Source organism: Atta colombica, unplaced genomic scaffold (genome assembly GCF_001594045.1).
Source record: "Atta colombica isolate Treedump-2 unplaced genomic scaffold, Acol1.0 scaffold29, whole genome shotgun sequence".
NCBI lineage: Eukaryota > Metazoa > Arthropoda > Insecta > Hymenoptera > Formicidae > Atta > Atta colombica.
In genome coordinates, this window is record NW_017259392.1 from 736,010 (window position 1) to 752,969 (window position 16,960).

The following is a 16,960-nucleotide window of genomic DNA, read 5'->3' on the forward strand; positions in this document are numbered from 1 at the left end:
ATATAAATATAATCCATGAAATTTTTTTTGTATATTTTAGCAACATAATTCTCAATTCTTTTCACTAAACTTTGATATTAATTTATAAAAAGTCGAATAATTATCTAATTTTCGAAGTAATCTGTCTCGCTTTCTACGCATTTGCGCTATTTTTTTGGAAGGTGTTGAATTCCACTTCGGAAAAAAGTCATCGTTGCTTTTTTTGGTTGTCCCGGACATTTTTCATGAAGGTCGAAATTTCTATTTTTGAACCGCTAGAATCATTTCTTACAGGTTCTGTAGAAAACAGCATCTTCCCAAAACCGAACAAATTATTTCCTGTGCTTCAGCGGCACTTTTTTTCAATTGAAAAACTAAAAGAAGGCAATGTCTCAAATGTTGCATTTCGAACGATTTTGTTTTTACTACTTTTTTAAATTAGATTAGTACAATCGTCAACAATTACAGTGCATTTGAAAATTTAAAGATGGCGCTCCAATATTACGGCGGGGAAAATATATAAATTTGAATAGGTACTCTTATCAATTGAAGTTAAGGATCCAGAATTAGTTGCGCAATACATATAATTATATCTAATACATATGTATATGAAATATGTCCATACATCGTAAATCTTTCTTTCTTTTTCTATAAAGTTACTGTTTAATATAATAATAATAATAATAATAATAATTAATAATAATAAAAAAACAAAAAATTAAGAGAAGTGTTCTGTTTTAATGATGAAGTATAATTAATTTTCTTTGACTCGTTTCTCTTAATTGCACTTACGGATTAAATAGTATATAATAATTCTTCTCCACAATTAAAGTATCGCTAAAAATATTAACTGCGAGCTACAATATGAAAAATAAAAGAAATGAAAAAATTATAGTTTTGTCATCGACTTCTGTTGATTCGTCACAATATGTGCTGGATACAAGAGTTTCGGACCTTGCACGTTTACATTAATTAATTAGCTAATGGTCTATAAAAAATGTTAAAGAATAATACTAAGCCTGTAGAAATGAGCTAGGAGTTTAGTGAAAGAGAATAGAGTTGCGGAAAATTATTGTATATTGCGAGTGAAATTGACATGAAACTATGGCACCACATCACTGGTCGGCAATACGAGCAGGAACGATATCGATCGACGGTACTCGGCGGAGTTCCGGTAATTCCGACAAAACGGCCGCGAGTGACACGTTAGTGACGGTATGCATATCTCATTACAATGCGTTATGCAAAAATCTGTGTCGCGGCCTTTAGAATTATTTACACTAATTTCATAAAATTTTATGGTGCTTCCATCATAAATCATTAAGAGAATTTTCATTTCATGATGATTATGATTGCCAATGATTACACGGAAATTCAAAATAATTTATGCTGATTACGTGTGACTTCTGGTGATTACACATAATTTCCAATCATTGCACAGAAATCTCAAATAATTTCTGTTGATTATATACGATTTTATTATGATTTTTAGTGATTCCACATGATTTTATTTGATTTCATAAACACATCTGATTGCAAAATGATTACATAAGAATTTCTTAAGGATTTCATGATTTTGGGAACATTATCCTATGATTATATTAAGTAGTTATCCCCGTGTCACAGTGTTTCTAATCGAATAAAATCATTTGTTATCACTATAAATGTGATAATTACATATGTAATTACGAGAAATCATTATATAATCAAATGAAATCATTTGTAATCAAATGAAATTTGTAATCAGATCACATGAAATAAAATGTAATCAGTGGGATGTTATTTCAGTTAGTGATTACTCTCTCGATCATGTATTCAAATATCACGCTTTTTATTTATAAATTGCAGCTTGTTTTCAGAAAATTATTTTATTAAAATATGAATAAATAAAATCTCGTAATGTTGCTCTTTTATTTTATCCTACATGAATTTTACTTACGAGAAAATGCAACATCGCTGAATCCATCTGATAGCGACGTCACAAACTGTTCATTGATGAACTTTGAGTTTGTTGAACTCTAATTTGCTAGACTCACTATAAAACTTGAAATTTCAGCAATGGAAATAATTCTTCTGTCTTTCTCAAATTACTCTAAAATCAGTTGAAATATTTTCTTAGATTACTTTGCATTAACATTTTTTATACACTTTAAATTATTTAAAAATTTCTTAAGTAAATTCTTAATATCATCTTTAATAATCTTAATTTCATTTAAAATAAATTTTTCCAAAGAAATATCAACATAAATAGTATGCGATTATCATATTATCAGGCATTACGTGATGTTTAGAAAAAATTAATATCCTATTTGCAAAATCATTCGATAACATTCATCATCCGATAACACGACATAATTCTCTCATTATTTTCTTGAATTTATAGATATATTATACCAAGAATATATTCATTAATTGTAAAAACTGTTAATTTTTCTTCTTCCTTTCTCAGAGTTGCGTATCTCTGACAAAGAACTTTGATGACATTAAGCATACTACCTTAAGCGAGCGTGGAGCTTTGAGGGAAGCGGCACGTTGTTTAAAATGTGTCGATGCACCTTGCCAAAAATCCTGTCCCACGCAACTGGACATTAAAGCCTTCATTACCTCGATTTCCAACAAGAATTACTATGGTGCGGCTAAAGCGATCCTATCAGACAATCCTCTCGGCCTCACTTGCGGCATGGTTTGCCCAACCAGCGATCTTTGCGTGGGTGGATGTAATCTTTATGCAACTGAGGAAGGACCTATTAACATTGGCGGGCTTCAACACTTTGCGGTGGATGTAGGCAATCTTAATTAATAATATTTATTGTATTAAATAAAATTTTTACAAAATATAATTTACTATAACATTTATAAAATGTTTAACAATAAGAATAATATAATGATGTATTCTGTATAAAAAATTTCGAAATTGAAACTGATATACCAAATATTTTCTTTAGTTTTTCTTTAATTTTTAAAAATAATATGATACATAAAAAGATGGAGTTATATTTATATATAATTTAAGTTTTGATTAAACAATAAATGAAATTTTTTATATATAATAATTAATTAATTCGTATATTAGAATTAATTAATTCGTTCTCTTTTAGATTTTCAAGAAAATGAATATTCCTCAGACCAAAAAATTCAATCAAACGGTACCTCATGCAAACACGAAAATCGCCCTGCTCGGTTGCGGACCAGCTTCTCTTTCGTGCGCGTCATTTCTTGCTCGACTCGGTTACGATGATATCACGATCTTCGAGAAAGAAAAGTATGTCGGCGGATTAAGTTCTTCCGAAATACCACAGTATAGACTGCCGTATGATGTTATTAATTTTGAAGTGGATCTCGTTAAAGATTTAGGAGTAAAAATCGAATTAGGAAGGTCATTGTCTGAAAATGATTTAACAATACAGGTAAAATTAACTTAAAATAAAAATAAAAATTTATTATCTAATTTGTTGCATTAGCTTAAAAATAAAAATTCGCATTTTTAAACTCTTTATCATTATCTTTTAATACTTAACTTTAAGATATTGTTCTACAAAAATTTGTTAATAACACATTATCAATAAATGTGAAAATGTTTCAGGATCTTCAAAATGCTGGATATAAAGCTATTTTTTTAGGAATCGGATTACCTGAGCCGAAGAGCATTTCAATTTTTGAAAATCTCACGCCGGAAATGGGCTTCTTCACCTCAAAAAGTTTTTTGCCCATTGTTGCGAAAGGCAGTAAGCCGGGTATGTGCGCTTGCAAGAATAACCAAGAACTTCCGTCTCTTCGGGGCAACGTGATCATTCTCGGTGCGGGGGATACCGCTTTCGATTGTGCCACTTCTGCTCTGCGATGTGGTGCTAGAAAAGTCTTCGTTGTCTTTCGGAAAGGCTTCACCAACGTACGGGCAGTTCCAGAAGAGGTAATTTAATCGTTCATCGTTTACAAAAAATTCTTCTTTTCATTAATCTCTAATCTTTCTAACCTGGAAATAATTAGAAAGAAGAAACTTATTTTAATATTAAAGTTAAGTTTAAAATTTCTTTTAATTTCAAATATTTAGAATTAAAGATATGTGGTAAAGATTTTTCAAATTTGATAACGTTTCTAAAATTATTTCTCAGATGGATTTGGCAAAAGAAGAAAAATGTGAGTTTATACCTTTTCAATCTCCGAAACAAGTCATCCTTCACAATGAGAGGATCATCGCGATCGAATTTTGCAGAACTGAACAAAATGAGAATGGTGAATGGATAGAAGACGAAGAACAAAAGGTCATTTTGAAGGCGGATTTCGTAATTTCAGCTTTTGGTTCAGGATTGTATGATTTTACTGGTGAGTAATATTGCTTCGATTCGAGCAAAAATTTATGAACTATAGTATCAGGAAAAAAATTTTTCATGCATGAATATATACATATTATTTTGATCAAAAAGTTCCCGGAATTCATTCAGAAAATTCAAAATACAAGTTTTATTCATCAAAAGTGATTGTCCCCTTCAAAGTACTCCTCATCGACTGCAACGCACTTATGCCAGCGCTTGATCCAGCTCTCGAAACATTTCTGGAACTCTATTGTCGGTATAACCGTCAGAGTCGTCTTCGTTTTTTCCATTACCTTCTTTCGGCTGTTAAAACGCGTTCCCCGTAACGGTTTTTTGACTTGATTGAATAGAAAAAAATCGCAGGGTGCCATATCAGGTGAATGGCTGTTGGATGGTATTGTTTCGTTCTTGGTCAAAAATTCACGGATAATGATGACACTGTGCGACGGTGCGTTATCATGGTGCAAAATCCATGAGTTGTAAAAAATCGAAAATACGTGCAGAGGTAGAGGCTCAAGATGGCATAACTTTTACAAATGTCAAGCTATGGTGATAAAATTTGGTGAGAATGTCAATGATAGATGTGGCAACCTAACCAAAAAAAAAAAAACAGAACTCAAATCAGCTAACTCAGAGTATCATTTGGTGATAATTCCGGGAACTTTTTGATCAAGGTGATATGTATAAATATGTATAAATATACATAAACATGTATAAATATTTATAAACATTTATAATTATATATGAAATATTATGTCCATACATGTTCATACATCCTTCTTTCTTTTATAAAATGACTTTTTATAAAATAATTTTCCTAAGACATATTGGACATATTTTATATATAATTGTATATATTTTTGTATATTTATATATTAGATGTACAACTTTGCTTCCGCCGTTTTTTTTCCGAAATTCGAAGCTTTATTGTAAAAAATTGGTTATACATTTATGATTCAAAGTATTGTCCATCGCTGGCCACTACTTTCTCTCATCTTTCGGGTAGCGTACGAATCCCGCGTCGAAAAAACTGGTCATCTTTTGAGGCTATCCACGAATCGATCCAATTTTTTACTTCTTCATAAGACCGGAAGTGTTAACCAGGCCGTGTGCCATTGATCGAAACAAGTAATAGTCAGAGGGAGCAACGTCTGGAGAATACGGCGGGTGGGGTAGGACTTCCCATTCCAAGTATGTCTTGACCACTTTCGCAACATGGGGTTGAGCATTGTCATGCTGCAAAATCACTTTATCTCTCGTTGTATTGCAGTCGTTTGTCTTTCAATGTTCAGCTCAAACGCATGAATTGCGTTCGATACCGATCGCTTGTGATTATTTCAGTTGGTTTTAACAGTTCATAATACACTACGCCGAGCTGGTCTCACCAAATACAGAGCATGACCTTGGACGTTAAAATTACCGTTCTTGAAGCATTGAAACCACTCATGACACGTTCTTTCACTAATAGCGGCCTCACCATAAGTATTTGAGAGCATTCGATGAGCCTTAGCCTCAGATTTCTTCATATTGAAGCAAAAAATTAAAACCTCCCGCAAATGACGAGAATTTGGTTCGTAAACTGACATTTTCAATCGAGAATAACTTTATGATGCAGACACAAATCGACTAATGTTTCTATGGGGTTATGTTGATAGATGCCCAAGTTTATTGTACGACGTCTATGATCTATTTATTTCGACCACCACTTACCGCTAAAGCCATCTATAGGAAAACGGCGGAAGCAAAGTTGTACACCTAATATTTATATAGTAGTAGCAGTAGTAGTAGCAGTAGTAGTAGTAGTAGTAGTAGTAATAATAGTAGTAGTAGTAGTAGTAGTAGTAGTAGTAGTAGTAGTAGTAGTAGTAGCAGTAGTAATAATAGTAGTAATAGCAGTAACAGCAAGTACGATTATAAACAGTCACCGTTACAATGATTTAGCTATATCACTTCCCATTTCGAAATTTTTCGAAGTTTAGCAGTCTAACCTAGTCCTGTATCATGTATTAGATCTATGCTCACTTTCTTATCTTTTAGATCTTCAGACTTAACGAAAATGTAACCCCATCTTTATCTTTTATGGGCGAACAGAGAGCAATGGTACAGGATGTGCAGGCTGTCCCCGCTCTGCTCTTCACACTATCGGCAATTTTTTTCTGTTCGGCGAGTTCAAGATTGTATAAATGTACTTTGAGAAGTAAATCTCGTGGAGATCTATGTCTATTTTTAATTTGTTTCTTTCCATAGCTATCAGTTATTTCATTCTGTCTTGTTTGGGATGTATAATTAATTATTGTTTTTTGAGATGTATAATTAATTATTGTACATTAATTATTGTTTTGATTGTCGGCAACCTTTCGTCACTTTTCAAGAATTCTGCTAGCCATTCTTTTTATATATTTTCTTTTTATATATTTTTTGCTCGTAGAAAAGGGAATTCTGACGATTTATCTATTTGGATCCATTTTGATCTCCACTTTTAATCAGTTGCCTTCTCATTTTCGATACATTTTGATGTTCAGGAATCCATACTAGGATAATTTTGTTTGTTTCCCTTAGTTTTGCTAGAGCTTGTGTGCATTTCCATATTATAGATGATTCTATATATGTATATAGATCTTAGCGAGTATCTCAATGGCTATCCTACTGTCTGCAGATATATGTAAGTACAGTATTTATTTCTTTTATTCAGAAGGATTTCTGCACACTTCAGGATAGTCAGATTCTCAGTTTGAAAATCTCTGGCTAGTTCATCCATTGCTTTTTCATGGTTTTAGGCTTATATGTATATACCCGTTCTGAAGAGGCCATTTGTTCCTGATTCGTTCCAAATGTCTACGTTTGGATTGATTAAGAAATTTGAATCTTGCCAGTCCTCCTAGCTGGACCTACAAGGACTTTGATGGACTTCTCTAGCTGTTTTCTAGATGTTTTCTGGAGATTTTATTTTTTTAATGTGAAAGAGTGTCGAAAAGTCCCAGTCTCATATGACCTGGTCTTTTTTGATTCTTCTTGATCTTGACATATTAATCTATATGCTGTCTGTCTGATTATGCTGATAATCACCTAACTCAAGGTTGAAGAATGGAGGATTACTTCCAGCGCCTCAGTTGGTGCGATCCTTATGGCCCTTGTTGTAGCCTTTAGGTATCTTCTCTACAGGCTTTTATACAGGTTCTTTGAAATCTTCTTGACTTAGGCCACCAAATTACTGCAACATATGTTCATCTTAGTATTAATACTATTTTTACAGCCATAAGCTCTGGGATTTAAGCTAAAATTTTTGCTTATGGCCCTTCTACAATTCCATGAAAATGTAGCATTTGTTTTTCTTTTCGTCGAGGTTTAAACTCCAATTTAGTTTCGCATCTAGATGAGTACTCAGATATTTGATCAAGTTAGTAATTTATCTTCTCATCCCAGACCTCTAAGGGTTTGTATTTTCTGGTGAAAATGATATTCGAGGTCTTGGCTGGATAACCATCAGTTTCCTCGTTTTGTATGATCTTCAGAGCTTCATCCATGCGTTCCTTGAGTAGTAAGAAAGTTTCTCCTGATTATCACGGTCACGTCATCTTTCGTAGCTGTAGATCTGGAAGTCTGACTCTCTCAATTTTATGGGGTAATTCATGCACTATTAGACACCATAGAGAGGCACTCTCCCCCTGCAGGCAATCTCACCGGACGTCCCTCAATAGTACTATCGCTATGGCTGAGTCAGTTTCTTGCCAGCATGTTTTGCATTTAATCCACGAGCTTCCGGAATCTGTGTCTTTCCACGACTTCTTTAATCGATATATTTAAAGTATTATCAAAAACTCCCTCAATGTCAATAAAGACACCTATTGTGTAGACACCTATTGTGTGACCCTTCGCAATCATTTAAACCTCCACCCTACTCATAAGATGCAGGGCAATATCTGTTGATTTGTCTTCCTTATGAACATGCTGGGAAGAGTTTAATGATCATATAAATAAAGGGCCATTTTTTAAGTATCTATCAATCAGTTTTTCTAACGTTTTCAAAATAAAAGACGTAAGACTGATAGATCTGTAATCTTTGGGTTGTATATGATCATTTCTTCCTAACTTGGGTATAAAAACTACCCTAGTGCCAGACTAATGAAATATGCTTCATGGTTATGCTAATCCTAAGCACTTTTGTTAACACTTACACACACACACACACATATATATATATATATATATATATATATCTGGTTCTGGTGCCTTGTTCGAAGATTTTAATAGCTCATTCCATTTCACAAGGAGATATTACTTTTGAGTATTCATTCCCTTGTTTGTATTGTCTCTTGGGTTGAGTCTTTGCCTGACAGGTCCGATATGATTCCTCTCCTGGAAATCTGGAAAATGGATAGACATTAGATGTTTAAGCGTTTCATCAATTGTTTCGGTATAATTACCATTTAGAAGGTAGTCCTAGGCTTAAGGTAGTCCAAACGAAAAGAATTGTCCTTACTGAGGATTTTGTTCAGTCTGAACACTTCCGGAGCATTCTCAATGTTTTCACTGAAGTCTCTCCAGCTTTTTTTTGGCGATAATTATCACTTTACTATACCAGCGTTAGTCATTTCTAAAGATCTTCCATTCCATTGTCAATTTTTTCTTTTTGCCTTGTTAAAAAATTTTTTTTTCCCTAACCTGTTCTTCGAGAACTCCTTGCTCCACCAGGAAGTTTTTATCCGGAGATGTTTCAGCCTCTCAGGACAATTTGCTTCGTAAGTTTCTTTTATCACTTATAAATTATGCCGTGATTTCAAAGCTTGTGGAGTGGAATCTGCTTGATACTCTTTAGAAAGGCTTCCAGGTCCTTCCTTTAGACCTCCCAGTTCTTATGCCCCTATTTTGTATTTTCTACAATATATGAATTTTTCTACAATATATGAATGAGAACATATCTGTACGTGGTCTGAGTCCGAGGACTCTTCAGATATTCTCTCTCACCAGGTCTGCCATTTTTTCCGTATATGGTTATGTCTATTATCCCCTGTTCTTTTACAATCCATGAAGATGGGTTCTGATTCTCTATTTAAGTTAGTCCGATGCCCATAATGAATTCATGGAAACTGTTTCCCTTATATGGTGGGAGTTTGCATTGCAGCCCAAGAGGAATTCAAGTTTCCTTTTTTTTTGTATAGGCCACTAGTTCCTCGATTTTCTTTGATAGTAATAATTTATAGAAATCGTAGAGCATATAGATTTGACTCTACATCTATGTATTTATCCTTGCCTAGATTGGATTTCAGCGTACTGGTGATATTTCCGCTGCTGACATAAAAATTGCATTTAGTCTTTTAATCACAACGCAAGTCTTTATCTTGTCTGCCTAATAAAAAGCTCCGCAGCCACTCAGTTTTTTTTTTTTAATAGAATTATTAGCTATAGCTTCTGAATAAGTGCTATTGTTGTCTACATCTTAATCTGGTTAGAATCGCCAAGGCGACTTTGCTGTGTTAATTTGTACTATAAGTTTCGCGAATTTTAGATGATCTTCTCTGTTCTAGCAGCATTCCCTTCTTCATGTTTTTTGTCAAGCTTTGACTCAGACTGCAGAAAGATTTAGGTTAAGGACTTTCAGAGAAGGGCGCTGCTTCAGGACAACGTAAAGTAAAAGTAAGTAACGCTCTTAGTGTTCCTACTTTCGCTTCCCCTATCCAAGATCTATTCCTTGGTGTCCTGATTTGTTTTTTGTCTATATTTTTGTCTAATAGAAATTTGATGATTTCTTCAGCAGCCAGGCATTCTCTACATGCATCTCTACTCGATGTCGCTTAAGTAATTCCCGGCCGACATCACATGCAGAGTCAAATTTCCGATTTTAAAATCGGTGGATTGGTTTTCAGCCACTCCACCGATTGTTAATTGGCGTAGTTGATGATAACTGCACCAGCTCCCTCCCAAATGCCAGTGAAGATAGGCGCAAGCACACTCTTAGAAAATTCGAGGATGAACCACATGATCAGTTTCCTGATCTCATCCATCTCGCTAACATTCAGTTTGTTTTTGATCCTCTGCTACAAGGACAATCCTGATTAAACTTTTGGTCACCTGGACATACGATTGATCAATGACGGTTAAGCTTGTTTTTTCATACCAGCCACAGCACCCTCTCCCCCTTTTCGTTCATTGAGACTTAGGCGTTAAAGGAAAATAAGTTTGAGTTTTTGCCTGATTTCTCTTTCTTTTATATCATTTGGTGGCGTCATTGAAGCAAGATCAAGTCTTAGACCTTTTCTGTGTCTGTCTCTTTCAGTCGTTCGCTTCCAAGAGAAGCCATTCCCTAGAGAATTTGATTAAATGTCTTTTTTTATTTCTATCCATATGAGTCATAAGTACTGCGGTCACGCGATTTCATACGAACAGAGCCGCGAACGTTCGGGGCTTAGTTACGTCCTTCTGGAAGTCGTCCGGTATTCAGGAGGCGTTCGAGACATAACTCCCCTTACGCTATACAGCTTCAGGCAGCTCATACTCTCTAGCTCGCGTGATTTTTCTTAGTTGGCCGCCCACGAACCCACCTTTGAGCGGATGGTGTCATTGGCGGCCGTAAGTTTTATTACCTGCCTTATGATCTGAGAGCTCATGCCCTCAAGGACGCCAAACGCGCACCGTGTGTGGTCAATTCTGGTCTCAGACTATTTGACAGTGAAAGCTACCTGTGTCAACAGATCAAGATTAAGTTTCGTGCTTTATTACTGTAAGGCATTCTATGTGTATCCCGCAGTCCCATTTCCATGGCTACTACAAAGTGGAAATCCTTGGGAAAGGAGGTATTTATACACTCGTCAACAAAATTATCGCAACATAAATATGCCAAAATTTCGTATAACTTTAAATAAGCACAATTTTAAAAAATTAACGTATTTATAAGTTCTTTTTTTCATTCTCTTCAAGGGCAAAATCTATACTTTAAAAAAATTTTTCATAAATTTTAAATTCATTCTTACTTCCGCCCGCCATCTTTTCTAAAGTCAGGATGTGTTTCCAAAAAATTGTGTACTTTGACATACTTTGTGGAGTGATTTTTTTCTTTGCAAATGTTATGATAATTATCGTAATGTATAGACTTTTCTCTACAATTTGAAAAAAAAAATAGAGAATTTCGTACGATTTCTTATTGTGGAGATATTACATATCAAAGTTATCTATGTATTTCTGTTCAATTATCGCCAGCATTATCCGATGCGCATCACGGGGAGGTTGCTGACTTTGGATTTAGATTCGCATCATATGTATATGTATGTGAGTTGAAGGAAGTGGGTAGATGCATTTATTCTTTAAAATCGTGTATTATCTTCGAATTATTTCTTACAAACACTCATGCATATTGATGTGAGATCTTCATGTATTTTTACTTTTAAAGCATTTTTATGTAATTAATATATGTAAATTTAAATAAAGAAGAAAAGACAATGCGAATAAAATAAGACTAAGGAATAGAGAAAAATAATTTACAATAAAGTTCTTTGTTATTATTCAAATTAACGAACATCGCATCGATGACTTTGATTTTGATAGTGAATGCAAAAGGTATTTGTACAGAGAAAATATTTTAAAAAAACTTTATTTAAAAAAATAAATATTATCCAGCGTCATGAAATGAGTCATCGAATTGACATCGAATCGATATCAATACGATGATTTCAACATCAATTTGATATTATTTTGATGTTTGGATTGACGATTATGGATTTGACCTCTTATCATGGTCGCTTGTTTCGCTTTCGCTCTCACGATTTTTCATTCTTTGCTGTCCGGTCTATTCCTGCTTCACATTCGTGTTTCTTATTCTGGATCTAGTGACTTATTTTCTTTTTATTTGCTAATGGAGTGCACATTTACTGCTCACGCCGTTTTGTCGTTGCGTTTTTTCGCGTTGCATTGTCTGCATATAATTGTTATACGTTAGTGTCGTGTCTTGATCCGTCTCATCTGTGCTCTCGTGTTTCCGCATTCGCCTGCGACATTTTTGCGGATGCACTTTGTTATGCGTTAATATTATATAACTGTTGGAATCAGGGTTTTTTCTTAAATTCTTTTTATTTTACTCTTGCTATCTCAATCTTAGATATATTCTCTCTCTCTCTCTCTCTCTCTCTCTCTCTCTCTCTCTCTCTCTCTCTCTCTCTCTCTCTATTTATCAATCGTCACATAGCAATAACAATGATGAACCAACCGACATGTTTGAAATGTAAACGGTTTATCTCACGTTCCGGCATTACTTATTGCAAAATGGACAATAATATCTCCGGCCGTCGAGCCGCGTCTATTGCGTCCGCCGTTTCGCCTGACCATGATTCCGCTGATATGCGCGCTGTTGCTTCCTCGACCGATGATCCCTCATCCCTCTCGCCCTCACTCTCGCCACTTGTGCATCACGAATCTATCAGAACTGATCACTTTGCGTCTGCATCTTCTTCGGCTATGTCATCTGTTCTTACGGACAGGATTGCTTCCCTATTTACATCCTTGGCCGTTCTGGACGGATGAATTGCCTCGTTGGAATCCAGGATCTATCTTATAGACCGAATTGATACAAAGATTGACTCTAGGATCGTTGGTCTTGGACCGCTGGTCTGCCGCTGAATCTTCCATTAAGCGGCTCATCGCTGGTGCCGAACGTGCGTCGAGCGAACTGTGTGTGTTGACCGCTAGTCAGGCTATCTTGCAGGAAATGCAGGAACGCTTCTGTCACTTCGAAGCCTCTATATCCGACATTGCTGGCTCTGTCTCAGGATTGAATTCTGTCACTATGGGTGAGTTCTCGTTTTGAGAGAATGAGAGCGCGATCATGAGCTAATTTGGTCAATCATTTTCGATTTACCTACCATCTCATCTGAAGACTATACTAATACTATAAGATTATACTAATACTATCTCTATTGCTGTCGCTTCACTGGGAGTATCTCTCGTCTGCTATTGAGATCGTATGCGCATTCAGAATCCGTGGTTGGACCTCGTCAGCGGCTTCCCTTATTGTCAGACCACCATAGTCAGGAAGAACGATCTTCTTGTCTGCGTTCGGCGCCATAGAGGCCTTTTTGTTTCTGATCTTTGTTCTCTCGTTGGTTGTCCTTCAGGATTTCTCTCCTCGAATGTATGACTGGTCCTGAGTGTTGCGCCTTCAATCAAGGCTTTTCACAATGATATATAGAGTGTCTGGACGCGAGGTAACGTCTTTTTATCGCACTGAGGGATTGCCTGTATTGCGTTATTCCCCAGTTTCTTTTCATCTATTGCCATTATGAATCCTGTCTCTCCATCGCTACCTACCTCTCCATGCTTCCTACCTCATTTCTTCCTCTGTCAATCCTCCCGCTTGATTGTCCCTTTCCTTTCGTTCTCTCTTCTATCTCTCAAAGTCTGTCGTCTCTCTCTCTCTCTCTCTCTCTCTCTCTCTCTCTCTCTCTCTCTAATACTTTTCATGTCGATCATATCATGTCATAATGTTAGGTCTCTCGTTCGCCACTTCAGCCTGCTGAAGGACCTCATCTATTCGTATCTATTCATATCGACATTTTAATGTTATTGCTATGGGTAAGACCTGGTTATATGATTCAGTTGATTCCAATTCCATCTCTCTTCCTAACTATATATTTTTTCGTTCCGATCATATTGGAGGTCGAGGAGGTGGCGTGGCACTATATTTTGAGAGCACATTTTCTGCTCCTCAAATGCATTTCGATGCCCCTCCATCTAAAATACGCATTGACATTGTTGATACGTCTCTAATTTAAGGGCAAACGCATAGCAGCTATTTGCATCTATCGTCCGCCTCGCTCTCATACTACCGACTTCTAATACATCATATCTCTCAGCTGTCGTCTCAGATATTATATGCATGAGTGATTTAAAGAACCTCCATTTATCCGATCCTAATCTTCTCCATTTACTTTTTTTGTTGCCTCACCTCTTTCCCTCTGTCAGTCCATCTCTGTTTCTATTCATGTCACCATCAATATCTCATCATCATTGATATAATCATATTCTGTCTACGTCATAAACTCTGACATCTGCTAGGATATCAACGATCACTTCGTTATCTACGCTGTATTGCATCTCGGCCGATCTCCGAGACACTCCCACACATCTTTCTCGCGTAATCTGCGCTCTGTCTATTCTTCTCTTCTTGATTGTGAGTTGGCTCGAATCGACTGATTCCCTATTTTTTGCGAATCACACATCGACGAGAAAATTTCGAACTTTACATCCTCTCTAATATCTGTCTTTGATCACATTGCCTCACTCTCTCTCAAGCATCGAGCCAGGCCACTTGTCTTCTGACTCAATGTTGCGACTCAATACGCGAACTTATTATTATGAAGCGTTGAATAAATTTAGGCAAACCCGACTCGAGGCTGATTGGCTGCGTTTTTACGAGCTTCGTAACAGCATGTCTATCGCTATTCGTCGCGAAAAGGTCATTTTTATCCTCATCCCTCTCATCCATTTCTCCTCATCACTTCTGGCGTAACCTTTCTTCTCTAGATACTACCTCCTCCTTCTTCCCTGCATATTCACACATCTTCTCAATCCCTCCCTTCTCAACAATTATTTTATTGACTCTCTGTCATCCTCCTTTCCTCTTTCTTTTCCCTATTCCCTTCTTTTAAGCTTACGTATAGATCTTGCTACTTTTACTTTTCAAATATTACCCCTGCTGAACTCTTAAATATAATATTCTTAGGCATATCAAATTCATCTCTGCTGGTCTTTATTATTTCTTTAATCGCATGCTCCTCCTCTGCTTCCCCAAATGTCTCGATTTTCTTCTCACATCCTCAATTATTTCCTCACATCCAGCACTTTTCCTACTTTTTGAAAACAAGCTGTGGTTTTTTCCATTCTTAAAACTCGGAATCCTTCCTCATCCTCTTCCTTCCGCTCTATCCCCATCCCCTCTTCCTTTCCAAGCTTCTTACAAGCAGATATGTTTTAAGCAATTGAATTCTTATTTTAATTCTACAAATTATATTTCGAATTATCAATCTGGCTTTCAAATATTACACAGTACTTTTACAAAGCTGCTATATTTATTCGATTTCATTCTTCGTGATTTTGACAAGAGATTTCTAGCATCTATAATTACTCTTGACTTCTTCAAAACTTTTGATACCGCCGATCACGAACTACTATTGCTCAAGCTTGGACATTACGGACTTTCCTTTTCCGCTCTTTCCCTTATTCATTCTTTGTTAATAGATCGTACTCAAGTCCTCCTTTTCAATCCTCACTCTATTTTTTCTCCAGCACTGTTCCAATGTCCCTCAAAGCTATGTTCTTGATCCCTTGTTATTCATACTTTTCACCTCTGATCTATCTTTTGTTCCCACATTCTCTAAACTTTTTATGTAACTGACGATGTTATCCTTCTAAAGATTTTTATCTCGAATGATTCTTCCTCAGCTGAGGCATTTCTTAATCAGGACTTTCACTCCATCTCTGAGTGAACTTCATCGAATTCTCTTCACTTAAATTCTTCTAAGTCTTTGATGCTTATCACTGGCTCCTTTTCCTCACTTTCTCTATCATCCTTCTCCATTTTTTTTAACTCAGTTCCTATTCCACAATCGTCTTCTATTAAAATCCTAAGTATCCACTTTGACTTTTCTTGATCTTTTAACAAGACGTCTCTGTCAAACTGCATTTCTCCGTCTCCGACTTCTTTATCCTTTTCGCTACTCAGAAACTTTTAATATCCCAACTCCTTATAATCTTTCTCTTTGATTACACCAATGTCGTCTTACACATTCCCGCTTTAACTCAGAAACCGTTATCTCGCATCCAGAATATACAAAACTCCTGCCTTCGTTTCTGCTATAATGCTCGTAAATTCGATCATTTATCCATCCTTATTTATTCAATCCCACTGGCTCAAAATTCATCAGCGTTTCATTCTTCATTTTGTTACCTCGTTTATCGACTAGTTCCAATATCCTCTCTTATCTGCGTAATCTTTTACACTCTTAATTTTAGACTCCACTCTCAAGATACCCTTTCGATTCTTTGTCCTTTCTCATTCATCACTCAACCAAATTTCGTATCGCTTTCTCCTATATTGCTGTTAAACTTTACTCTTCCTCCATACACTCTTCCAGCTCTTTTCCATCTCATATCTTACTTTTTACGGAGCGTTGACTCTCTTATGGTCACAAATATGCTGCATCTGCGTCGTCTCTCAGTCTTCCCGCATTGCTATTATATACTACTAATGTACTTGTTGCACAATTATTGTATTCAATTTTTATATTATAATATCCTAAATCTGTTACGTTATGTTATGTTATGTTTTATTCTGTAATTCAACTTTCATATTATATTGAAAAATTTGTGTTTTATGTTCGCTTTTGCGTTTTTACAAATGTAATTTTCTATTCTCTTTTCTGGCGTTAGAACAGCAGGATATGGAGCGAATCGAACGCACTTAGGTGACTTCGAAACGTCTCGATAAGACGCTATGACTCAGATTTCAAGAATCGTGGATTCCTTTTTTGAATTCCTTTTTTGAAAAGGAACTGAATCCCTTTAACTCAGAATAATTGTATGCAAATCTATGTTAACAGGATAATAACATGAGGAAGTGACAAAATAAAATCACGAGAAAATCATTCTAAAGCATATCATTCTTAAGCATATATATATATATA

General features: G+C 35.7%; 1 protein-coding gene across 2 annotated transcripts in view; it reads left to right on the forward strand.

The window, feature by feature from the left end:
* Positions 1-16,960, forward strand: part of LOC108690019 (dihydropyrimidine dehydrogenase [NADP(+)]) — a 68,537-nt gene that overhangs the window by 12,417 nt on the left and 39,160 nt on the right. For both annotated transcript variants that reach the window (XM_018197074.1, XM_018197075.1), the window contains exons 3-6: positions 2,429-2,761; positions 3,078-3,386; positions 3,563-3,889; positions 4,092-4,302. In XM_018197074.1, coding sequence (XP_018052563.1) covers positions 2,429-2,761; positions 3,078-3,386; positions 3,563-3,889; positions 4,092-4,302 — 1,180 coding nt within the window. The remainder of the gene's footprint in view (positions 1-2,428; positions 2,762-3,077; positions 3,387-3,562; positions 3,890-4,091; positions 4,303-16,960) is intronic.